The sequence below is a fragment of the Pavona decussata genome, unplaced genomic scaffold (assembly GCF_977016875.1).
Source record: "Pavona decussata unplaced genomic scaffold, jaPavDecu1.1 SCAFFOLD_215, whole genome shotgun sequence".
Classification (NCBI taxonomy): Eukaryota; Metazoa; Cnidaria; class Anthozoa; order Scleractinia; family Agariciidae; genus Pavona; species Pavona decussata.
In genome coordinates this window covers 2410398-2437042 of record NW_028145620.1, presented here as the reverse complement: position 1 = coordinate 2437042, position 26645 = coordinate 2410398, and the positions used below count along the sequence as shown (strand labels likewise).

General features: G+C 39.1%; 2 protein-coding genes across 9 annotated transcripts in view; one reads left to right on the top strand and one right to left on the bottom strand.

The window, feature by feature from the left end:
• LOC146460001 (histamine H2 receptor-like) overlaps nucleotides 1–21999 on the bottom strand; it is a 29388-nt gene extending 7389 nt beyond the window's left edge. The window contains exons 1-2 of one of the 4 annotated variants that reach the window (XM_085088607.1): nucleotides 11534–11839; nucleotides 9425–9508 (exon numbers count right to left, since the gene is read on the bottom strand). The gene's annotated coding sequence lies outside the window, so the exon portion shown is untranslated. Of the gene's footprint in view, nucleotides 1–3615; nucleotides 3683–9424; nucleotides 9509–10737; nucleotides 10978–11533; nucleotides 11840–21785 lie in introns of those variants that run through there. The other 3 variants (XM_085088606.1, XM_085088608.1, XM_085088609.1) reach the window with 3 other exon arrangements.
• On the top strand, nucleotides 15910–26515 carry LOC146460000 (uncharacterized). 5 transcript variants are annotated; one of them, XM_085088615.1, is made up of 3 exons: nucleotides 15910–16251; nucleotides 22972–23387; nucleotides 24663–26515. In XM_085088615.1, the coding sequence occupies exons 1-3, from the start codon at nucleotides 16182–16184 to the stop codon at nucleotides 24888–24890; spliced, it is 714 nt and encodes a 237-aa protein (XP_084944741.1). In that variant the 5' UTR covers nucleotides 15910–16181; the 3' UTR covers nucleotides 24891–26515. The 5 variants fall into 5 exon arrangements, with proteins under 5 accessions (XP_084944741.1, XP_084944742.1, XP_084944743.1 ...); XM_085088616.1 differs by lacking the exon at nucleotides 15910–16251 and adding an exon at nucleotides 19874–20692; XM_085088617.1 differs by lacking the exon at nucleotides 15910–16251 and adding an exon at nucleotides 20697–20807.
• The last annotated feature ends 130 nt before the right edge of the window (nucleotides 26516–26645 follow it).

The window sequence follows — 26645 nt, the reverse complement described above, 5'->3', positions numbered from 1 at the left end:
AAACTGTACACTAAGTTACCAAAATGTCGTTTTTATTGTACTTGCATTGACTGGTGTATCCTTTGCAACCTGTATTTAGCGGTCACTTAAATTGCCTCTTCATATGAGCCCGGTAACCTGGCTGGCCCGGTAGGCGGGACGAATTTTTTCTTCTGTTCATATGGGAATTCAATCCCGGTTACAGAGATGAAAAATGTCCAAAATGCCCCTAAAATCCCCGTGGAACCGCGTTCCGACTTACAAACCATGCGCAGTTGAAAATGTTTCGTCACGGACAGTCCCGGTGTCTTCATATGGGAGAAATTTCCAGCTCGGTTACCGGGATCTCGGTCGCAAAAACCGAAATCTCGGTAACCGGGCCAGCTCGCCCATGAACATATAAAGAAAAGAGTGGCGAAGCGAGATTTCGGAAACCGAGCCAGCCCGGTCGACCGGGCTCATATGAAGAGGCCCTTAGCCATTCTTCGAGAGTGACTGCTTAGTTAACAAGAGGACCACATATATAAGAAAATCAACAACGGCGGACACAAAAGAATTACGGGTACAGTTTGATAAAACACATCGCTTACCTTCCGAAAAGCGTCAGCTGTCGCTTAATCGAGGGTGGTAATATCGGAGAAATGTATGTTTCTGTAAGCTAACATGAACTTCCACTTGTTGAAGTCTTTCGCCCACAAAAGCTATTCAAAGGATCATTGGTGCTGAAAAACACTTTTCCTTGTTGGTGTCTATTTTTGCTATTTTTTTTCCTTTTTTTTACATGGACGGCCCGACGAAGCGACGATTTAGACTGTCATCTCTGATTGAATATCCACTAATCAGCTTTGCTAATTGCACTGTTCACGAACTTCCTCACGTTTGCGACTTAATTTTTCCAAGATAAATAATAGATGTGGCCGGTTTTGGTCAAGGGTTTCGCATGAAAGTGAATCTAATGTGTCAATTTTGAAATATTTATGCATATTTTCTCTTTGCAAAATTTCTGAAAAAGTTTTAGTCGAGGGCCAACCTAAGATAAGAATCAACTTTCGAAAGTCCACCTTCGCCGAAATGAAGTTACATGGCAACGTAACTGAAATGGAAACTCTTAATTCTTTTGTTGTCTGTTTTGTTGTCTGTTTTGCATAGCTAATTGTTGCCACTTGTTTTAGCCGTCAGCAGGTGCCTTATAACACATTTAAGATACATTCACAATAACACAGCTAAAACGGACGTCTTTTAAAAGGTCCGAGTTTTATATTGCACCTCATTAAAGGACTTTTGTCATAAAGTCAACAGAACACAAATTACACAATAACACAAGTTCCTCAGAGTGAACAAGCTTCTAACTTCCATTGAAGACAAAAGTGCATTGCTGGTGTGAATTTTCGCGCGAGAGCTAAACGAAGCATTATTTTATGCAATTTATTTAAAAAGCAAAGACGCAAAGTTTAATATTTTTAAATTTCAAAAATGGCCTTAAGTTTCGCGTTTTTCTCCATATCGTACAAACCGCAGAAATTAAGATTCGCAAAAACTTTATAAGTGACAACGACTGAATATAAAGCGGTGGTGAAAATTAATGAATAAATAATTAGCAATATGAAGTTTCGGTCCTTTTAAAACCGCTTCACAATTGCAAAGGTCACTTACATTTGAAACTGCACCGTAAAAGGCGTCCGTATTTCGTATTGCTCAACTTTATGAGTCATTTTCTCACCGGTCGTTTTGACTGGACTCCAAAAATTTGGTTCAATCGACCGGCAATTTTTCTTTGTGCGTTTTTAAAGTAGGGAAGCGAGTTTATGTATGTAACTGTGCGTGCACGTAGTTGCAAAAGCAAAACTATGAAAATTTCGGGAACAAGCGGCTTTAGAACTCCAAAATTGCAATTTAAATGGCCTCTCATCGTATGGTCCCCTAATGATCAATATTATATACATCATGGGAAATCCACGGAACTTTTACATCTCGAGATTTATATCGCCTCTCAAACGTCCTTTTCAGCTTTATCTCATCTCTGTCACGTCCGTCAACGTTAAATGAATCAGTGTAATTTTCAGAGTAACGAATAATGTCCAAAAAGATAGTGTGAAAAAACTAGTATTGGAGAAACAATTTACATTTTAAAAATAAGGAGTTCTAACATAAGTCATGGAAAGAGCCGATTATTCAAGACAAAGTTACTAGTAAAATTAAAATTTTGAAATTTTTCCAGACTACTGTTGTACTTATATTTTCAGATAAGTCAATCAAGTAGAATCGCTTCATTAAAAGAAATAATTTATATGTCGGTTACCCGTATCCGGAGACACAAGGTCTGCAGGCTTTTACGTTCAAATTAAACCCCGTCGAAGGTTTCCTTGTTTACAGCTATTTCGACAAAGGTTGTTCAAAAAAGCGTTAAAGCGTACACGACAATGCCGAAAGGTAGTCTGAGAAATACCCACTGAATTCCAATAAAAGCTCAGAATCCATAATGTCTCGGCCATACAGCGGAGACTTGAGATGGCGGGCAATATGGATTCTGAGCTTTTACTGAAATTTATTGGGTTTTTCCCAGACCACCTTTCGGCATTATCGCGTACGCTTTTACGCTTTTTTGGACAACCTTTGTCGAAACAGCTGTATACGACTTCTAGAACCGAAGAAGTGCAACTCTTTTACAAAACAGCGGCGGAACCCTTATGTTATTCTTAAATAAGGCATTTGAAAAACTGAAAAAAAAGCTCAAACCAGAATTAAATCAGTTTTTAAAAGTGTTAGTAGCCTGTGTTAGGCTTTCAGATTACGTACAGCGATTAAAATTTAGACTGCGGGGAAATTTCTCGCGTTTACGAGCGCCGTGTTTCCCTCAGCTCCGCCTTTCGGTACGTGAACAATCTTTAATAACATAACTACCTACATGAATATCTCACATTTGCGTTTACGCTGTATTTTGCATCATTAAAATGTCCTGTTTGTTTGTCTATCGTAGGAAAACCCGGTCTATGTAGCAAAGCTACTAATTTATTTTTGACAAAATAACTGGTGACAAATGTGGAGCACCGAATTCTCGGTAAGCGTTTTCTGTGTGTTCGTAACGACTACATTAAAAATATTCAGTCATCAGCTAATATCTCGTTGTATTTAAAGCGACCGGATAAAGCAAAATTTCGCGCTATCTGAAGTGACGTGGCTGATGAAAGAAAGATTAATTTTGGCTGGTTTGGTTGCAGTATTGAAATCAAGTGAAAAAGAGAAGTTCCGTTAATTTTACACGGCACAGCGATCGGCGTTTCGTAATCATAATTTTCATCACATTACACGGTTGTCCGCCCCGTCGTTTGAATAAGATTTGGTGATATTTACATTGGGAAAAAAAGATGTATTTTGTACTTCTGATCTAGTTGGGCTGTGAAAATTTGCTGAATTTTGTTGTCTGAAATCTTTTTGTTAGTTTTGCAGCTTAATCGTCTTCCAACCTACCCGTGATTGTTTGATACCTCTGTACTGAGTTTGCCAGTTGGCAGTACCAGGTCACACAAGCTAGCCGTTCAAAAACGACCGGCCGCAAACTGTTTCCAGGAATACGAAAAAGAAATACAAAATAATATATTTAGTAAATTAGTCTTAAAAGACGGTGTCTGTACTTACCGCTATGAATAATAATTGTATCTCCGATTTGTCAAGTATTGGGATGAGCCGGCCAGCAATGTTCAGCGTTGATGATGGCCGTTAAAAAACGTCTCTAATTGAAAACGATGCTTTTAGTGAAAAATCCTATGTAATCATCTCATTCGAATGCAAATTCGTACACATTTGCATGTGTTTTCTTTAACCAGCCATTATGTTTTAGTGCATGGCTCAAAAACGACGTTTGAGACAACAGCAAAACTACCTTAACAAAGTGAAGGGCAAAATTAAAAAAAAATAATAATAATAACAATAAAAAAGCGAGGAAAATAAATTGCTGTGAACGGTTATCAACAATTTGTGGTTTGTGCTAGATGAATATTTTATCATATCAGACTTTTGTTTGGCTAAGATTTTAAACATCCACGTCTTAATATATTTTGCGTTAATTTTTGTAAATTAAGAAAATTCATTAATGAAACATGAAATTGTGGTCGAAAAGAAGTGCTCTCTTTTAAATTCGATTCAGTTGAAAAAAGAAAAAACAACAACTGAACATTGAGAAAACAACGTCAGTCATATCTGAGACATTATTTGAATTGGCCAAGGAAAGGAAAATGAACTATTGGTTATTCGCAAAGGGTCTTAGGCATTGTGTATTATTCTGCCTCGGCCATTAATTGTCATAACTGAGATGGAGAATTACAAATCCGACCGCAAACACCGTTGGTAGAAAGTCACAGCTGACTTCAAAAAAAGCCGAGAAATCCGCAATATAATACTGGCTGGAAAAGAGTGGACTATTGGATGGGCAGTTTTGATAAATAGTTATATGATAATCATTTTGGATTTCTTATTCAATGATGAAAGCGTCATTTTCCATTTATTTTAACGCCCTTATGTCATTATACTAATTCAGCAGAATATACACTGATTCCGTAAAAAGGGAGAACTTAAAAGACTATTCTGACATCAGTCAGTGTACCGGCTGCGGATACGTTCGCACCTTGTTTTTCCGGTTTTTCCCGGCTTCGGGAACTTAACTAGAAAGTGTTCGCATTCAAGAGAGTTTTGTTCAAACAGGTTTGTGTTAAAGGCCCTTGAAATAATACGGAACATAAATAATGAACAGTCCAAAGTTGGAAATCACTGTAAAATGGTTTCCTTTTATAAAATAAAGTAGAAGTTATGGGAGATTCTCAATTAGCAGGTTGCTGTAATGGTCGCAAACACGAATAGGAAGGATTGGAAAGCTGTATTGAGTTGAAGTGTTTTGTTGGAGCTTCTAGGCTATAGCTAATTATGTGAAACTACTCTATCGCTTCCTAAGGTAAAGAGGATAAGGAAATGTGGGATAAACTGTTGTAGAGGTATGTTTAAGAGTGTAACTTTGGGGTCAGTGAAGCTGTGTAGCCAACAGATTCTATATCTCATCAATGACAATGACCGGGACAGAATAAATCACGTACAGAAAATAGCAAGGGAGCCTGCCCAGACCAACAGATCTACAAACGAGACAGCTCTGGGGAGAGGCAGAACTGTAACAGAAAATCTTTCAAAAATGAATGTTGAAACCTTGCTCTGCCAGCCGGAAACGCATCTCCGCTGAGAAAAATACCGATTGGACTGATAAGCTCTAGGAAAATGGTTTTCATACACTCTTTTCTTTTTTTTTACATAAGAATTTATTTTATAAGAATATCGAGGCTGAAATTTGCGAAATTTTAAGAACATTTTAAGAGTAAACTCGAGGCTGAGATTTTGAAAAGAATATAATTTTGTGTTGAAAATTTTTAAATACAATCAGGGGTATCGAATGGTCCCTTAAAATAATCTAGTGCTCACAAAATTTGGCCTTCGCTCGATTTGCTCGCAAAACAATTAGACGATTGCTCGCTTGCTCGTCAGTCGCAAAAGTTTCACAATTGCCTGCATCCTTGGATTCTTGTTAAAGCTAGATTGCTCGAAATTATGTAAATCGTGCTTTGTATGTTATTTGTTACAGAATTAAATCTATCTCTGCGTGAAATCCTATGAATCTGGCTGTCAAGTTCAGTTGAAAGCACACAACAAAAACATAAGTTAACCGTCATATTATGTTATTCAAGATGTGAACGTGTTGTGTATTGTGGAGGTGTCACTTAGACTTCTAGGTGCTTTCTAATAATAAAAAAGAAACGTGTGAAATTAAAAAATAAAAATTTACGAAGTGCTCGCTGCTCGCAAGACAAAGCTGATTACTGCTCGTGCTCGCAATAAAAACCATAGTGCTCGCATGCTCGCGCATGCTCGCAAATTAAAGACCATTCATTACCCCTACAATACAATTATATGTTTTAACTAAACCGTAAAATTCTACCTTTCTTCCTTTCTCTAAACGGCAAAACTAGCCAATAAAACGATAAAAACCTGCACTAGTCAAATACTCAATGCTAATGACAGTTCGATACAGATCTGGACACCAAACCCTTTTAATTGATGCCCCAAACCCCAATACATTCTAAAACGGAAATATCATACGCTATAATCTATAAAGAATATTCACAAGAATATTTTCAGCCTAACATCGGCAGAAAAATACTGAAGAATATTCACCCTGGGCGGGAACAGCGGGAACAGCCTGGGCAGGAAAAAAGAAAAGAGTGTACTCGGACAATTCATCAGCTACAACTTAATAAATCATTACAAAGATAACAATAATTCACTAATAAACGATGCAGACATAAAAATTAATAAAAAGCTGCTTTCCGCGAATGCCTAGCCTCCCACGCAGACGTCCTTAGGGGTTCGTCACTCGTTTCATGGGAAGGAAACGAGTGACGAACCCCTAAGGACGTCTGCGTGGGAGGCTAGCGAATGCCGTGCCCTAGAGTATTTGTTTGAGTGCACGTTTGAATTGCCCAAGGAACTCTGCTTGCCTTAAGTCGTATGGAAGGCTGTTCCATTGAATGGCGCCACTGTAGCTTAGGGTATTTTTGTACATTAAAAAAATTATTAATAATATTTTGTAATAATAATGGTGAGACAAACCTGCCGGCTGAAGCAGTACCGAAAATAAGCTCTAGAAAGATAGTGAAACTAGCCTGCCAAAAGGCATCTGGCTTCGATCCCCCGTAGAACATAACTGGGGTTGGAAGGGTCCCCGATCAGGAAAAAGCCGGCAATTTCTCATGGGCATATGGAGAGCTATTCACTCTAATCTAGAACAACCAACAAAATAGAAGATGAAACGCCAGGGGAAATAGAAGCTAAATACCGCAATCGAAGGAAAACGAAAAAAAAAAGCGGCCCCTAAAGTAAAACCTGTGCTCATGAACAACTGACATCAACCACTACTAACTAAAGAGAAATATACAGTCAAACTATCGTACAAAATGTACAGTTTGAACGGTATTTTTGTTGGCATCATTTTACCGTCATTTTACCGCGTAACGGAGTGTGTAAGTAATTCGAACCTTAGGCCGGGTCGCTAAGCTTTTCAAACGCTCAGGGCACCAGACATCTGATGGCTCTCAACGGAAATTCTTGCAGATATTGGCGACCTTTAATGCTCTCTCTATGCAAATGGCTCCGCTTAAATGGCTCGGATGGGTTAAAGAACTACCGTGCGTGGTTTATGTGGAATTTCGAGTCGATTGGAGGCTCTGAAAGGAATTTACGGCTGTTTTCCCTCAGCGGACCCGGGTTGAAGTATCCAACGTTGGGTTAGGATATGGGATATATAGAGAGAAAATCAGTGGAACTAAAACTCACTGAAGTCGCGCTCAATCGCTCCAAAAGCCACATAGGAGAAAGGACAACAGACGAGGGAGTTCAGGTAGGGATATTTTTATTGAAAATTCGTTGGTACTTAAAACTGAAGTAGGAATCATTTTTTTCCCCATACAAACAGTACAAATCCTTATAATTCCGAGACGCTGTTACGCAATGCTCACCGTGACGCTCAAATTACAACACTCACGCAAAGGTCACGGCCTTGGTCGTGCTACTGCCGTGCTAGCCGGCTAAGAGCAATGAATTGCGGCATTGGGCACCGCAGCAGTACGGCGTTTGAAACGGGCTTAACTCATTTCGCTTCGAGTGAACTCTCGTCTATTACCATCAGCCTATCAGTTCCGTTTTGTTCTCATATATTTTGTAATAGGGCAGGTACTTTATTAACAAGTCATGGGTGAAAAGAAATTTGTTAATTTTAATTGAACTTTATCCCTACATTTGAAACTTAAAAACAAGGTTAGTTAACGATTCAAACGAATCCAAATTCGTTCTCTTCGCAAAGCGCAAGGTTTGTATAGAGTTGCAGGACTCTAACCTATGAAAACTGTTACGTTTAAAAATTAAGGCGGCCAAGGCTTCATGACGAAATAAATTTAATAGGAATAGCCGGCAGGGCTTCAGGTTCTCTAAAGGCCGATTTAGACTGTATGATTTTTGTTGTATGCATTTATATGCTAAGGACAACCCTATGGTATGATCTATTTACTACCTACAACTTGCAGTGGGCGACACGTAATATGTCACACGAGTTACGTAGGTAATGTTGAATGACGCGAGCAGCGTACAGTTCAGCATGTCGCTTATTTAAAAAGTCTAAATCGACTTTTTCAACTGACGGACAATTTCCGGCTTCCTTTTTGGAAATGGTTTGAGATCGTCATAAACGAATGCCTTGAAAAGGCATAACTTTAATTCACTCTCTGTAACTGTAGATTCTGGGCCGTGTTTAGGATTAATTAATCGGAAAGGCCCTCCCACACTACTTATCTGGTAAGATCGAAGGGCCTCTGCTCGCAGGGTACTCCCATCCGGGTCAGTTTGTACAAATGAATACTACATTTGGTTGAAGGGCTAGTGCCCGGGGCTAGTGCGGAAAATTCGTCAGACTGGGCCCATTCCGAAAATGACATGTTCCATTTTCCGAAGTACTGCTGCTGCCAAATAACGAGGCTTTCAAATTGGTACACTCTGTTTGTGAACTGACCGGTGGCCAGCTAGCTCTAAGCGCCTTTCCTACCAGACCGTCGTCAAGTACCCCTTGAGCGGCTCCCGGTCAGGTCCTGTCAGCCATTGCTCGAAGGCTCCAAAGCTGCTTTGAATAGGCATTTCAATAGTCCAAGCTACAAGCTAAAATTCATGGTCTCTTTAAATATTCCTATCAATCACCAGAAATTCTATTCAAAGTGACCTACAAAGTGGATCGATGTTCACATGTACAATCGATGAGATCAACTGGCATGCGTGCAATGGACTACTGATGTCGAGGTCTTTTTTACATTTGAACAACTGTCTGATTGGCTGATCTCATATCGATTACTAATTCAGGTCATCAATGTTAGTTATTAGTTTTTCCTTGGACCATGAAAACGACTATTAGTGCTTATTTTGACAAGGAGCTAAAAATTCTCCTCCCATATAACGCCGGAAGGGGCGTGTAACTCATATCCGCTCTAATCAGCAGAAGTCACACACCGCACCAATAACGAATGTAAATAAACACTATTAATACAAACAGTTTGTTGTCTTGAACTCTTCCCGAATTTCTCCGAAAAACTTGGGCAATTATGAGCCACGGTCGGCTAACGGTTACTCCGCATTCTTTACATCCAGTCACGCACACAACAATCAAAACAAAGTGCGTCTGTTTACTTCCTTTCTTTCTCCGAAACAATCGACAACTTAGCTAATATCACGGCAGCGCAGCAACATAAAATATGGAATGCAATTAGCAATTAGTACTCCCATGGTGCCAAAAATTAAATTTTGACCGTACAGTTTCCAGCACACTGACTCAAAATAAGAAAAGAACCTTAATACAACATAGCATACTAACCCCAGGCCAGTCTTCAGAGTAATTGGCAGACCGCGAGGAGATCAGAGGCATTTTCTGCAAACCCGCCAGTGCACTTGCCATGCTCTGCGATTGTGACAGGAAAAACTGCTTAGTGAGTCCCACCTGAATCAATAATATACTCTGTATTTCATCCACGTACTCACCAGAGGTCACACACACCAAAATAACAAATGTAAATAAACATTATCAATACAAACAGTTTGTTTTCTCTCTGAATTTCTCCGAAAAAATCTCTGCAATTATAAACTACGTTCGGCTGACGGTTTCAGTCACGCACACAACTTCCCTTCTTTCTCTGAAACGAACGACAACGTACATAGCTAATATCCAGTGTAAAATAAGGAATGCTATGTAAAAAACTTGAACATAGATTTCATCGCACAATGACTTTTAAAAAACCCTTAATACAGCATAGCATACAACCAGGCTAGTCTTCAAAATATGGCAGACCGCGAGGAGATCTCGCGCGTACAGGGGCATTTGCTCTGCAGGAGCGGACCACTGAACGGTCAATTGCTTTCACTTGCATGGGTACACCTCGGTATTTTATCATGGGTTAAGAAAGCATGTACTCAACTTATTAAACAACTCCATTCACATTTGTGACAGGAAAAAACTGCTCAGTTACTCCCATTTGAATCACTTGACCCAGCATTTCTGCAAACCTGAGATTCGCGTTTGTTTTTTGTTTTTTTTTTGAATGAGTACACGGATGAAAATAGAGCAAAATATTTCTGGCTTTTCATGCTAACGCAAAACTACTCAATTTTACTGAAAACTGAAAACATCGAGCATCAAATGGAAGATAAACTTTGTCACGTAATCATTTTTACCGTTTGCTGTACGTAATTCTAAGTTTCTGAATCTCTCATGTTAAACGAAGTGCGAGAGTGGTAAGTTAAGTTGCATGACGCCAGCAGTACACGCTTCAGATCAGAACGGGCGCATACAATGAGTCAGTAAAGCAAAAGTCCAATGGTTTGAAATTATCATACTGGCGAATGCCTTGAAAACGCAGAACTTTTCTTCATTCTTTGTGTAGTTTGTGGACTGTCAGAAAGTGGCACTTAACCGTTGTGCAACCGGGTCTGTCTACACCGGATCAGTTTGTACTTGAGTCATACATTTTGATTAAAAGGATAGTTCATTAAAATGCTTCTCGACCGGAGCTACCGTCAAGTACCCCCTCTCTCCCTGTCAGCCATTGCTCGAAGGCTTCAAAGCTGCTTTGAATAGGAATTTAAATTTTCCAAGCTACAAGCAGAGAAACCCATTCTCCCTTTTGAAGTCACCTGCAAAGTGGATCGATGTTCACAATCGATCAATGACTGCTGATCAACCGGCATCCACGACAAGTCGATTGGTGTCGTGGTCTTTTTTACATTTGAATAAACGATCGGCTGATTTCATCCATTATTTTTCCCTGGATCATAAATAAAAACTATCAGTGAATCAGTCTTTTTTAAAACTTTGATTTATTTTGACAAGGAGCTAAAAATTCTCCTCCCTGATAACACCGGAAGGGGCGTGTAACTCAGGTCAGTTGAATTTTTCCGCATTTACCGCTTTAATCACCAGAGGTCACACACACCACAATAGCAAATAAAAATAAACATTATTAATACAAACAGTTTGTTGTCTTCCCGAATTTCTTCGAAAAACTACGGCAATTATGAGCTACGGTCGGCTAACGGTTACTCCGCATTCTTTACATCCAGTCACGCACACACCAATTAAAACAAAGTTCGTCTGTTTACTTCCTTTCTTTCTCCGAACTAAATCGACAACTTAGCTGATATCACGGTAGCGCAGCGACATAAAATATGGAATGCAATTAGCAATTAGTACTCCCACGGTGCCAAAAATTAAATTTGACCATACACTTTACATCACACTGACTCAAAGTAAGGAAAGAACCTAAATACAACATAGCATACAAGGCCAGGAGAGTCTTCGGAGTAAAAAAGGCAGACCGCGAGGAGATCTTGCGCCTACAGAGGTATTTCCTGCAAACCCGCGCGTGCACTTGCCATGCTCTGCAATTGTGACAGGAAAAACTGCTCAGTGCTTCCCACTTGAATCACTTACCTTGTATTTTATCCACAGAAACTGAATAACAAGAACGTTGCACACGCACAGTGCTATATATAGACACTCTCTTTATATAAGGACAATTTTGTTTGAAGGATAACGACTAAGCGCAGTCCCAAACGAAAGAACTTCATGGGCGTTTTTGGGCTGAGATCAGGTGAACCTATGGGCCTATAATAAGGACAAAGTATACGTTTTATCGAGATGCCTGTCTGTATTAGGAGTGGACCACTGCCATTTGTTTCCTTGTGCGTAAAGTCTTCACTTTGCTCCTCTTAATCTGAACGCCTGAAACCGCCTAGTCAGGAGAAGTGCAACTTTGAACAGTACTACAGGAAAGCTTTGCTCCGTAGCCTTTTATTCGAATGGTCACACAGTTGGGATCTCACTCCACTGACTCAAAGGTTACGCAACGGTTTTCTCAGAGATAAGAAACAGTATTACGGGACAGTTGTGTTCGGTTCATCTTGTACAGCTCAATAAACAGTATCACAGGAAAGTTATGCTCAGTACCTTTCACTCAAACAGCGCCACCGGAAATTACCGCTAGACAGCTTTAATTTTGATTATATTTTTTACCTTAAAAGTTATCATCCACAGGCTAAAAAAAGTCACTTTAGAAAATATGCACATAATAAACAGCACCAGAGGGAAGTTCTGCTCGGTAGAACAGGTTGCCTCGTATCAACAATCTAAAATGTGGCATTTGAAAGCCGAGTCGTGAAGTAGTAACCGAAAAAGAAAGGAAAAGATCGAGCAGAAAGGAACAAGTCAGTGCTTCAGATTTAGTTCATTTATATACAACAATTTCTCGTTAAGTAACAACATCTTTACGCAAATCTGACACTACATAAAAATTATCACATACGAGCTTACTGAGGTCGTACACAGTCAGTGCACAAAGTCGTATACCGAAAATATAAGGACTTAGACCATGAAAATATACAGGTCTTATATTTTACCAGGATTCCGTATGACAAGGAATCAAATGTATACTGGTCATTACATAGCCCTTATCACACCTGTCTCTGTCTTTGTACAAAGAAATCAGCTAAGAAGTTGCTCAGGGCCATTTACACACCAGCCAGCATTTAATGATTTTCCAAAACTCATAATGTAAGCCAGACCTAAATTCTTTTATACTGATAGCCAATCAGTTCAGTGTTCGGATTTTCAAGCTGAACATACTCAAAAGGAAGTTAAAATCGAAATATGAACTGAAGGATCTGATGAATTCGAAAGAACATATCTAGTAATGTACTGGAGGTACATTAAAACTGAAACAAAAATAATTTCTTGATAAAATTTATCCCTTTCAGTGTAGCCAACCTCTTAACTTCAAGGGTCCCACTAAATTCTGTTGAGTTCTCATAGGCTTAGCTTTATTTGTATGCTGTATTAAATATAGAAATGGAAACAAACTAAACTTGACGCATAGACATAAAACGTGGTAATAGGGGTGAACTGACAGTAACTTGCCTTGCGGTCTGACAGTTACGTGTTCTTAAACATTTCCCCCAAAAGATAGAATCAAAATTCACGAGGCTAGAATATTACTTATGGTCACAAAACTAAAATAAAAACACGTTTATTAGGTTTAAATTGACGGATTAGACGAAAGGTAATAAGATCAGAGCTATGAATAGAATGCTACAATGGTTGTCTCTTGTCACGAGCTGAATCCAAGGCACGAAAACATTTATCAGGAGATTAGAAGATAGCGCGCTTCTCGCAGTTCGCGGCTTCACATATCGCTCCCTGGGTCGCTTGCTGTTTTTTGGCGAAGGTAAAGTAAAGCCGCCATCAGCGGAAAAAAGTTATCTTCGCGCGTACAGGACACCTAGGCTGACTCAGTTGCACAGGCTGCCCATCATTGAATCCAACGCACGCTGTGTAAATCAGGAAAAGGAAACTGAGCTCGCAAATCTTAGCTATGAGGACGTTATTTTATAATCCCCTTTCGTAAGAAACCGTGCTTAGTTTTATATATTTAGTTTCCACTTCTTGTACCGTTCTGTTTCTTTAACTGATCATGCTTAGGGTACTTGCACCTGAGAAACATCGATTTGTGACAAAAGCCATGACTTAGTGAGCAGTACATTGGCAAAAACCTGAATTTTAACTTGGTAGTATTAATTTTCACTATCTAAGATCCCGCCCTCTTGGTACAAGCTATAACTAATGATCAAACTAGTTTGGGTTTTCAGTTTTAATATTTTAATAACTCCAGCTCCAGTTGAAAACGAAAATGTCCCATGCGAATAACTGGGCGTGCTAGTAAATAAAATGAAGTGAAAAATAAAAGAAAGCATGGAATATCTTGCTGTAGTGGGGAGGCCCCACCCATTAAGCTTCGTTTAAGGAGTGAAACATCTCAGAGACAGTACTTTGCATTTTGATAAAGAAAAGAAAATGGAGATGTTTTCATCTCGTGTCTCAGCTGATTCAGGGATGAAATAGTAAGCACTTTTTAGTGGCGTGAGGGATTTTGCATCCTGTCTGATGTACGCTTGTGGGTCAATAAACAGAAACTAATACAAGTCAACAGGAATGACACACCCTGAAAATGAAATTTATACTCCGGCGTTTTCAAGGAGAGTTTCCTGTATATATGGGATTAAAGACCTGATTTTGATAAGATCAGTGTCGTGGTTTTTGGTGAACTATAAAAGAACTATAAAAGGCAATACAAACTTTTTCATTTAAGATTTTATGGGGCATCCTTCCCATCAGCTGAGTCATCTAGGCTGTACTGCAAAGTTAGCATATGGAGACTAGACCGGTGGGATTCAGCGCCAATTTATATACGGAGGCTGGTGTTTTAATGGTAAAGTGAGCAGAAATAAAATACAAATAGCGGTGATAAACGTAATAAACTTGCGCATTTTATATAACTTGACGTTTCGTATGCAGTTCAGTGAAGACTTTTTTGTAATTTTTTCAGGATTTCATGAAAGCAAGCCAGAAAATTCAAGGAAGGATATGACAACATTGGGGAAACGCTGAGTGAAAAAAAAAAAAAAGGATTTTCTAATATCACTGATCAACCGAAGAAGCAGTCGCAAGAATTGACCTCTTCCATAGTGTTGGCTCAGTCAATAATACAATTTAATAAACTAATGCTGAGCAAACCAAAACATAGAAAGAACCACGTGGAGTTGAGATGATCATTCACTGAGTGCAGTGCGCCTGGACGTCTGAGTTGAGCTCAGAAGTGGCTTGGATCCGGGACATAAATTGGCGCCATTTTTGTGTGGAGCAGATAGATTTAGTTTTGACTACAAAACGTCCTTTCAAGCAGATAAAACTAAATAGCTTTGGACATTCAACCTAACGCTCTAGTCTGTAAATTTCAGCTTTTTTAAGTTAAAAATTGTTTAGCACCAGTTTTGGTTTTGACAGGAACTCGTACTATAGCAAAACTCGACCCCGGGCCAGCACGCCCAAAGATCAATTTTCATCCCAAATTGTTCTGTCGTCAGCTACGTTGTTTTGCCATGATATTTTGATAATGGTGCATGTAAGCGGGAAAGTCCTGTACTTTCATGTTCCGGCTTAGCTTGTGGTTTTAAAAACTTACGGTTTTTTTGTAGCAGTGAGTTGAACAAGGAAAAAATTTCCTCCTTAGTCGAGCTTGGAGCTCTGAGAGAGAGAGAGAGAGTGAAATGGAATAAAATGAAATGTGCAAACCGTAACGAAAAACTATCCAACTGGTTCAAATTTGATGAATTTGAGAATTAGACTTGAGTCAGCCATGGGGTACCGTGTCCAACGTCCAACACACCCCGGTATTTCTTAGCCTTATTTGGTGGTGGGGAAATTGTTTCCGTTCATATGCGGAGCCTCCCTTCCGATACGATTGAATATAGTGATATTAAGAAGACGGGCAGACAGGATGCAAATAATTCAAACGTCCCCTCTTGAACGCTTCTAACCTGCCCCCTCTTTGGCATTCAAATTGTCAAGGGTGTTATTCTAGCAAATTGACGCTGTAAATCTCCAATTATTTCAACTCGAAAACGAACTGAACAAGAATTAGTTGTTTGATGACAATTTTCCGAGTGCCAATAATTGTATCCTGTGGCGCACTGACCCGTGTCACGAGTCACGCCGTAATAACAATTGCTGTTTTTATTGAGGTATCGTCGTTTCCGGTCGAGCAGATTTTGTTTAAAAGCGGAAAAAATTATCTGCGACAAGCAAAGAAACCTTGGCATAAAACGATTTCTGTTTGTAAGCCTTGGACTTAAAGGAAGTCAAAAGGAGAACGAAACAGTTTGCTAAAAATGGCTGCTAGCGCTGAAGGACGAGAAATATTGGCAAAGTTTAGCAATCGACACGTGTCGACGCTCTGAAATAATAGTCTTCCGGTTTAACTAGTTCCATTTACATCTCAATCAAAACAGAATGTCAATCAAATGGACAAAACGAGAATATAAATTCGGAAGAGGCTAATCGTTGAGCTCATCTTTTGGCAAGTAAATCCAACAAACTGTAGCTGGTTTCAGATAGCACTGAAATTTACGTTCAGTAATTTTGTTTCATCCGACCGGTTTACAAACTATTTCAGCAGCTAATTTTCTGAAGGCCATTAGCTCAGCTACTGAATCGGACATTTCATAACTTAAAAACGCTGAAAATAAAGATGGAATTGGAAGATGGATTTCTCAGTGGTTTTTTGAACATTGCAGAGCTGGAGAAGTACTTTATCAATGGTGAGTATATTTTGTGACTGCATCCAGTAACTCAGTTATTGTCAATAATTATCACAATACTTTTTAATTTCCTTGCCGGATTGAGTTCTGTTTCACTAAATTCATCACTGAAATCCCTCTTAAGAAGGGTAGGTACATTTTATCACAGTACGATATCAGCTTCCCTTGAACATATTTTTCGGCCATGAAACTGCCAGAGCGAAATTGTTGTGGGTAAAGTTAAGGCGGTGTACAGACTTCATAGGCTAAAGAAAATAAAATTTTGCTTTGTGTGAAAAATAACGGAGTTAGCAAGCGGTAATCATGTTCTCTAAACCTTGACGGTCAAGTTTCATACAGCTTAAAAAATTAGAAACGAGTTGCAAATTTCGAAGCAAGAACTTACCTAAATTACATTAAGACAATTTGGAGGAGCACTTGAAGAAAATTCAGTTGCTGGTGGGTGGGCAACCTTTAAATCTAATTCGACCTTTTACGCTAGCGTATCACCTTAAACCCAGTTTGTTGTGCCGTAATCCATGATTTTTTTCCCGATATCGTGTTCGTCATAGTATGTAATTCAACTATGTTGTTCTTGTCTAGATCTTGCTCTTCCTTTACGCCATTTTATACGAAGTGAGTTAGTTTGTAGCTTTTGTCTTCAAATGATGTTGGCGGGTAAATGTATGACGCAACATTCATAACAGAGAGCAGTCGGCGAAAAACTCTGTTTCCTGTTAATACGCAGTTTAAATTACCTAAGTAAATTACCCAATTCTTTTTTTTTTTTTTTTTTTTGCCAAAGGTTTACTTCCCGTGAAATCTGATACTCCTTTTTAGCTTTGCAGCTGGAAAAATACAGTATTAAGAACAGCCTTCAACAGTTTAAGAGCTTGCCAAGTCGAGTGAAAACCCGATCGTGAAAAAACGAAATACAACAAAATAACAGTTCGAAAACGACCTCAAGAAACGACAATGTTAATTTAACTTATTAATCTTCTGTTTTCTTATCCCGAGATAATTATCCGTCCGATTTCTACGCCGTGTTGTTTTGGTTTACGAATTTGCGGTGTCGAATCACACGTAGTGCTATGTCCTTCACCCAACCTTGTAATGCCTCGTGGCGTATCGGCCACGAATCTTAAGCGCGAGCATTTTATGTATCTTATAGCCCTTTTAGAATTCTCTTCTACAGTCCTGGCTTTTGCTTATTTTAGTTTGAAAACCGTTACTCTATTTTTACTGCTTGCTAAGCAGATGTTGGACCATTTACAACAGCATCCTGTTTATATGTACGTCATGTCCCGATGGGTGTGGGTGGCTTACGTGGTCCTAGTTTCTAAGAAAACCTGTGTAATTTCTCGGGATAGCTCGCTAATGGCTATACTCCATAGTCACGTACTACAGTCTTGCCTATCATAATCTCAATGTGGACAGTAAAAGGTTGGTGTGAGCGCATAATATGCCTCGCTTTTAGCTTGCTTAGAAAACGAAATCGAAATATTTGAAAGTGCGTTCGAGTGCAAGCATTTGACCGGGCAGTTGAACCACTTAGCCTGAGCTCAATGACAATCTCACTACTTTTCACGTTTCATCAAAGAGAAAAGAAACGATAAGTTACACAAATAAAGGAAACTAGCTACTGTAGTTCAAGCGACCTTTACTGCCTCCGAGTGAGACCCAGTGGTTTGAACTGAAGCAATCCCCATAGAATATTTCGTTTCCCAAGGCCCTCTCTTTAGTGATTGATCGGTTAAAAAGAGAAAGAAAGGAAAAGGCGAAAAAAGAGCGTTCACAAACGGCACTAAATAACTAACTAAATAATTCCAAGCGAGCCTTGCTTGTTTCTTAGCTTCCCTGGGACTTCCATTTGGAACTGACGAGCGTCCGTGATGTGATCAATTTACTGATGCGGCAATCGAAGACTTCATCAGTGAAATTATAGAAGGAGATTAGGAGGGATGGCTTTGATGTCAGATTCTTAAGATTTGAGAAACACAGGCGTATAATGTCTACAATATGTAAACACCCGAGAAAAGGAACGACAGGCGATGAAATTAGAGTTTTATTTTCTTGCTGCGGAAAAACTTGGGTAGGTTAAGCGATGGCAAACGAAAAATGTTTAGGATATCCTAAGACACTGTTAGGAAGCGAAACTTGGATCAGTTTGCATTACTTGTGTCAGGCCGGATTGTTCAGTTTATTCTCGGCGCAATTGCCCAAAAAGAAAACAGGAGATAAAAAACACCCTTGAGAATGAGATGGAAGACAAGATAAAGAGGCTTTTTCGGAAAGGTTAGAGAAGTAATGGAAATTAAACTGGATTAAAGAGTAAAGACTGAAAGGAAACTTTAACTTCAATGTTTCATTATCGAGACACTCGGTGTTCGAACGACTGAAAAGGCGATGTACAAGTTCAACACCTCAGACTCATTTACCTGCTACTTAAGGATTTGATTTTTATGGTTCTCGTTTTCGGATGGCTTGTGATTCAAATTGTAACGTGCTCTCTAACTAATCAGTATTCTCAGTGTTGGATCACAATTGGACTCAATGAAGGCTCGAAACGTTTCGAGGTCAGGCCTAAAGAAGCACAGCAAAACCGTGTCTGAGTAACTAGTCAGAAATTCCGGCACTCGGAGTCGAGTTCAGCCGCGAATTGTTATAATAAAGTGAAACAGAAGTAATGGCTTTGGTTCCGAATAAGAGACGTTCGACCTATTTGGGTGCAGTTTTTGGAATTCGTACACAAAAGGCCGCCGGCACTGAACAACATTTCGATAGTGAAAAAAAACTGACTGCCACGATCGTCGTGAAACTCATACCGCGCGCGCATGCACTATTTGAGTAGCTGTTAAAAAAAACACTCATGCAAAGAATTCCTCTTTTGCTTTGGGTTTTTCTACGGTAATACTGAAACATCTCATTCACCTGCCAGTGTATTCCACCCAATTGCTGAAGGAAGAAACTATTATTTGGTCAGCGCTTCATCATAGGACAGGAACTCACAGTCACCCGGCCGAGTACAACATTCTTGAACTACTTTCAACTGAGCTGTCAGTTTCAATTTTACAATGTGCTCTGTCCTGTACTTTTTTTCAGAAACGAAGTATTTCCTGTTTCAACTAATATTAAACTAAATAACCTTCACTCGATTTACTCGGGGCAAAACATGGCTCGCTCCACTCGCTTATTTTTCGTGCCGCCTTCGTCCCCATTTAAGCGGTGCTTCTTCACATGTAGGCTTCTACATAGCTTAAAAAATTTGAATCAAGTGTGCCGAAGTTGAGGTCGTGAAATTTCTGCTGAATTTGACGTAAGTTGAAAGATGAAAGCAAGCGAGATTTTCGAACGGCTGAAAAACGAGGGGTCAGCCGTGAGGACATCAAGACGGCTATAAAGCCGTTGAAACAAGATTAACTTTCAGCGGAAAAATTGCTTCAATGTTTTATCTTGCATGTTCGCCACGTGTCACCGATTTTCCTTCGTCTTTTATGATCAAGCAATCGGACTTTTGCCCATTTTTGTGTTGCTTCAAAGCTGACCCGTCGTTACTGAATGGATAGAGTGCAACGGGCACGGTTATGTATTTTAAAATTCGGGTTGACAATGAAAACGTTACTGAGAGTGTTTCTTCTTCAAAGAAAATAAGGTTCGGATGCTTAAGCAAATAAACAAATGTTTCAGCTAACAAAAAGGGAATTTTATTCTTCGAATTTAGAAGCTGCTACCAGTCTCAGGCAATCTGGGTAAACGAAGCTTGCATTTTCACCGGCCCTCTGAAAAGAAGGAGAGCAGTGGCTGATAGCATTTCACCGAAGAAAGAGTTTAAGTTCATCACAATTTGCTCTAAAACAGAGTGAGATCTTTTTGGTTTTTAGTACACAGAGTCGATGTTGTAGACAGAGAACTCGCTTCCAGCGGTTATTGCATATTAATATACACACAAGTCAGTTTCAATTGTACTTCCTGTGTTCTAGGGAAGTACAAATTTTTCACACTACACGTGGATGGCTAATTTTTCATGGACTTTCTTTCACTGCTATTGATCTAGTTTATACGGTTTTCTTGATTTTTGACGGATTAGCATGTGTAAGATATGAACTGTCTGCAGAGAAGTCCGCTGTTCACAAACCTCCCGTGTTGAGCTCACTTAAAGGTGCACACAAGCGTAGCGGTCAGGCTTTGTTGCATCGAATTGTAAATACAACCGCGTCCTGCCTTTGATCTGAAAGATGCGTGTTTTACTTTGGCCGGGTAGCTAAAGTCAATCAAGGATTCTTAAATGCCTAACTTCATATTTACTTCGGATTTATTTCTATATTTCATTCCTTTGAATTCCTAATGATAAATGGAATTTAAATCGAGCTAAAAAAAATTGCTGTCGAATGTGTTATGAAGTTGACCCGGTTCTATGCGTGAATGATCTCTGGACAGGAAGACATTTTTGCTAAGTCACCAGGTAAGATTTCCGCAGCTCTTCATTTTTAAAGTCTTATATTTACGGTGCACAGTTCAGTTGCAACTGCACGCTTGTTTATCAGCGCAAGAAATGAAGGATCATGGCCACAACGAAGGTAACCAAAGCTATCCAAGCTCTGAATTTGCACCAGTTTATTGCGTCACAAATCTTTAAGAGCATTTTACGTATCGCAAAGAGTTTAGTTCAAAATTGAACAAAATAATTTGCACTCCTCTTACTACTAAATTGTTTGCTGCTGATACGTTCAGAAGTTTCCGAGTTGTATTTAGTAATTGTTCAGTTTCTAATCTCCTTTTCAAAGGATTTTCGGGTCAAGATTGTAGTTCAACTGCTGCAAACATTTTCGTGGAAAAGCGGAAAGCGCTTAAACACAGCATACGTAACGTTCTCAATGATTTCAAGCTAGTTCGCAGCTAGGTGATAAACAGTCATTTCGTATACTTGGTCAATGTTAAGAAAAGGATCGCTTGGCAGCCTAAGAACCGAAATACTGAAGTCTAGAGCTCTTTTTCTGAGCCGAAGCAAAGCCTGGTACTGGTTGTTTACTCGGTCTAACCAATTGTACTGGGGTAAGAGACTTGGTCAGTCTAAAATCTGAATATTCTCATAATCTTTATAGATTTATTTGGTCATTTATATTTTTTTTCTAGAAAATCATAGATTTTGAGAAACTTGTTGACTTGCATAAAGTTGAGCTTTCCTTAAGTCAGTTTCTTACGTTAGTTTAGTCTCTACGTTTTGAGATCGTTTCATGGAAACCTCCCATTCACAACCAAACAAAAAATCCTTTTTTTATTTCTATTTTATAATAATATCTCCTGTTCTATACAGCTTTCAAATCTCTCTTCGTACAAAATTTGGTTGCGGACCTTCCCACGGCGGACGTTTTTCCTCATTTTTAACACGCCACGACAAAACATAACATTTCCGGTTTGACGTACCGGAAGTGTTTAATTGCGCTTTGGTTGTTTGTGGTCATTAGTTGCCCAGCTTTATGCAATCGTTTGGTCTATAATTGCACCACCACGACAGTTTCTAGTAAATTATCGCTTGATTTATATATAATTTCTACCTTTCCGCAGATTTTGATTAGTGATACTCATATTTCAGCGTGTGATTTCAGTTGTTCCAGTGTTCAGCAATTGAACAGCCTACGCTGAGCGGAACACCAACCATTTCCGGTCATATTGACTTCCTGTAGTTTTCAGCTGAGGCAAAGCAAGCAACATTTTATTATCCAATATCTCTAAGTTGACTTTAGTATACCGAAACGGCAGGAAGACTTTCTTTTATTATGACATGAAGGTTGGGCTACTCTTTGTTGTAACGAATTTCCATTCGTTTGTGTAAAAGTAAACTGCAAATTCTGTAATTTGGTAATTTAGTTCAAGGGTAGGTCATTGTGCGCGGTTTCCTGTAACCAAAATAAACGAAGAATATAAAACTACGGCTGGACTTCCTGTCAAACTCTGTATGTTTGTGATAGGGGCTGTAGTATCAAGAAAGGTATATTTGTTCACAACAAAATTTTGTCTATTATGCCTTTCAATCCTGAACTTGGTATGTCAATTTTAGAAAAGGAGGTTTGATTTTTGTTTGCTTTAAGAAAAACAGCAGTCAATCCTGGTGATATTATTTGCTTGAATTAGCGACGTTTCCCTTTTGCGGCAGCAAGTCAGTATAGCACTGTTGTGAATTTTTGAGATTCAAGCTAAAATCCAAACACATGGTTTGAGTTTCTGCGGTACGATCATCCGTATTCCTCACTTGTGCGTGCAACGCTTAATTTGGCTCCATACCGGCTTGAGTTCAAAGCAACACTAACTAGGGTAACGTCTTTTAGGCTAGGAGTAACTACTCAGTGAGGTGAACGGGGCAACTATTGAGAATTTATACATTTGTATCGCGGTCGGTGACTCGTTTGGCTCACTTTCTCTCCATTTCAAAACTAGCGAGACAGTAAATGACGATATCATGCACCTTACACATTGGGCCTTTGACTGTGACTAATGACTCCGTTGACTGGATCGCCAGTGAAAAGGCAGCATGTTTGGTTTGACTGATTTCGATGTGCAAGTTAGACATTTCGTAAGAGAACTTGCTCGCAGTAAACTGAGGAATCTGTAGGGTCTATGCCTCTGCAGGCTTAGCCAATAAGCTCAGTCTGTCCGCTGACCGTCAGGTCCTACATATTATCGTTAGAATCAGCATTCAATTATGCGTACTCTTAGTAATGGAAATAACCTTTTTATACACAGATTACGACCTGGACGCTTTCAGAGACATCAAGCCGTTCCAAGCGCTTCCCAAGTCTAAGGACTGTGATAGGTACAGCGACCTGACTGCCAACGGCTTCTTAAACTGGTCAGCATGTCCTCAACCTCTGCGCTACGCGGATATGCCGCCGCCTCTCCAGCGCATGCAGCCAGCCCCAAGGGAGGAAGTAGTGTTTTTCAACGTTCAAAAATGCTACGAGAAAGTCCAGTGTCGAAAGAATAAGAAATCTAAGCAGCGTGTGCAGGGGGCCACCATTAATTTGAGAGTCACAACTGATGCTCCTATAGCCAAAGTGGAGGTGTATGTCGAGAGGCTGCCTAAGGCCGCGGTGCTTTGTGGGGATAGTAACGGAAGAGTACCTCTCAAACTCAAGATGGAAAACCTCATGTATTCTGATGTAAGTGTCTCATTCTTTTGTGCCTTCAGGTTTAACTACGTGTATCATAAAAATGTTTTTGTGCCAATTTGTCCGGTAAAACCTCGCAATTTTCACCTCTGAAAAAATTTGACAACAACATCTACAACAATAACAGTACCAAGTAAACTATGGTAATATCACCAATAACAACAGTACTCAATCAGCAACAGTACCTATAGTAATATTACTGAAAATTGGCTAAATATGCTCAAGAATCAGAGTTAAGTTTTATCCACTTAAGGATAGGCAGCAGCCTGGAAAAGGTTGGTTTTTACATTATTTCAAACGTACGTTGACGCTCTGTAATTAAGAAAAGACTTAAGTTATAGTATTTGTTCACTATCTTTGTTTTGGATAGCCAGATATCAATGGTAGACTCAAAGTTAAAGCCACCTTGTACAACATAACAAAACAACGCCACTGAAAGTCTTGCGGCATTGGTTAGTTGTGTTTGATTGGTCACACCACTCACTATACCATTCCGTTCAAAAACTTAAGTGTTATCACAATGCGCGGCATAATTTTAACAACAGAGTATTCCTCAGTAGCTTTTATTTAAATCATGGTAATACTTTACGATTCATGAAACAAATGTGATGGTATATTTCAAGCCTGGTGAATGAATGAGAATGATGTATTATTCTAAAAAGTGACGCAGGCATACTCGGAAAAAAGAAATCTGAGTGCTCCTATCAGGAGTCGAACCTAAGACCTTCCGATTACTGGTTCGGATGCTCTACCACTGAGCTATAGGAGACTCGTGGGAGCTAGGGCCATTAAAGTAAGTTCATGGGACAAACACTTAAAAAACAAAACTTAACGATTCATGCTTTTAACTTGCCCTTTTGTAGAACCAAGGCCAGACAATTTTCTGTATGCTATCAAGGGACTAACATGTAATATTTTCGGCCGTCTACTGATCGTTTCCGTCTGTTCGTTTCTGATTGCTTCAACTGTATATTATTTATATATTTGTAAACGTATCAACCACCTCACAGTTTCTATACCTTTTTCTGTATTTATGTCACAAGACTGCAATGAGGAAGCCTTATTCTATAAGCCCTGTGGTCTCTCTTAAGGCTTCCTTTTCCACTTTTCTCTTTAGTTTATTCCTTTCTTTTCGTATTTTTTGTAACTTGTGTGTAGTGTTTTTCTATATTTTATATTCTGGTAATCCTATACCCTCGATGTTTTACATATTTTATTTTCAGTCTTCTAATTTAATCGTTCTTTTTTTCTTTTTATCCTCTCCAGAACTATCAAAGACAAGACCAGTACTTTTCTGTCGACCTCGACTCGGTGTACCATAATCCTGTGACTGGTATTCCTGTGTACAAGCTTTCTACTGTGGACTCAGAGAGGAGGAATCGCTTTTGGCTTGTAGCGTATATTGTGTATGCTAACAGTCGCAAAAGTCAACCGTTTTACAGCGAGCCATTTTTACTCAAGAGCAAGAGAAATTCTAAGTCTTCTCCTTATTAAGTAACGCTAATTCCTTATAAACACTTTAGTTCGCCCAGTTAACATCTTGACTCATGTAAAATAACAAATCTCAAAGATTTTACTTAACTTTAACTTTCGCGTACCTTAATATGGAAGTGTCAAATCAGTGTATTTAATCGGATGTTTTTTTCGTTACTCAGTTACTCTTACTGAAGTCGAAATCAGTTAAGAAAATCTGTTCTCTGATGCCACTCTCAGGTCAATAATTCCCAATACCACTTTAAATAACATTAAGAAAAATGCTGAACTGTAAATAGCTTGACTTAGTTCCGTAGCTTAAGACTGTTCAAATTCGTTTTTATAAAAAGTAGACACTAAAGGGGCATTCCCTTGGGGCTATTCCGGAATAGCTGTACCCGAAATAGACGGTATTCAGCGAAAACAGGTTTTTTTTTTTCGGAATGAACAGAGTAGCATTCCGTTCTTTCTGCCCAATTAGCAGAATAAACGGCAAGATAGCCAGCTGTAGCTCTTGTTACACCAGTTTTCTCCACAACACTGCGGTTAGAAGGTGTCCTCAACCCTGCTAACGTCATAAAGTCTTCGAAGAAATGGAACCACATCAGTTTTTTGTACGCGTTTGGCCCCTCAAAACAGGTTAATAGTTTAACTCAGGTCTCACTTCTGCGAAGTGCTTTGAACGAGGGAGGTTTGGGATAAACAAACATTCCATCATGACTACTCCCTTGAACAGTAGACCGTCTGGGTCTTGTAAATGTAAGTGAAATATTTCATAACTAACTTAGCCAACTTTTCTCAACATGCACAAGGAAAAAAAAACTAGCATAAAACTGTTCTACGCAACCCTTGTAACTCCCTTCTTTTGTTACTGCGCATACGTTCTGCGCATCTGTTAATGGCCCTAAAAACTCAGATGCCTAGAAATATATTTTGCGTGGTTTATGACTCAGCGGAAAAAGCAGATCTTAGCAAGGAATTTTGGAATCCAAAAAGAAAATCGAGAGTTACCACGTATGCATCAAGCATCAACTTGAAAAAAAAAAATGCATTCATGTATTTTAAAGCCTTCTAGGATTATTGCTGCTAATATTTGCTTTGCCTGCAGCGTCGCAAACTACGCTAAAATACCTCTATTAGGTGGCACTGTCTCCTGAGTGGACACTGAATACCATGGCCATTATTTTTGTTACACGGGTTGGGTAGAATCGCATTGTACAATGCCAGGATGTAAATAATATTTTTTAAGGCTGTTTTTTATGTAGCATTTTTAGTTTGTAAGGAAGTTTATCAGGTTCGTCTTCAATACTAACTTGTTTTAATTAGTTTAAATCTTAATGTTAGAAAATTCCTGCTGCAGCGAGTATCTTTTATTCATTCATCCATAAGGCTACCTAAACATTTCATTTTCATGAAATTACAATGAAGTTTCCTAAGTAAACGATTGAAGTTGTTTCAGTAGCGTCGTGTATTCACATAGCGTTTCTATGAATTTCCAGTGTATCACATACTCCGTCGATTTTTCATCACCGAAAATATTTTTTTCTTCAGTAAAGTTAACAACAAATATTGATACTAGTCTGTAAAAAAAACAAAGCATTGTATTGTACAATTTTTGAAAAATAAAACAGGTATAAGTCATAAAATGTGTGTGTGTGTGGGTTTTTTTCCCCCTTCATTTCCGTCCTCGTATACTGCAGGTGTATCAGGTTTATTTAAACCAAAGACCCTCTTTATAAGTGAAAGAAAAGCGCTTTTTAACTCCGATACCAAAAA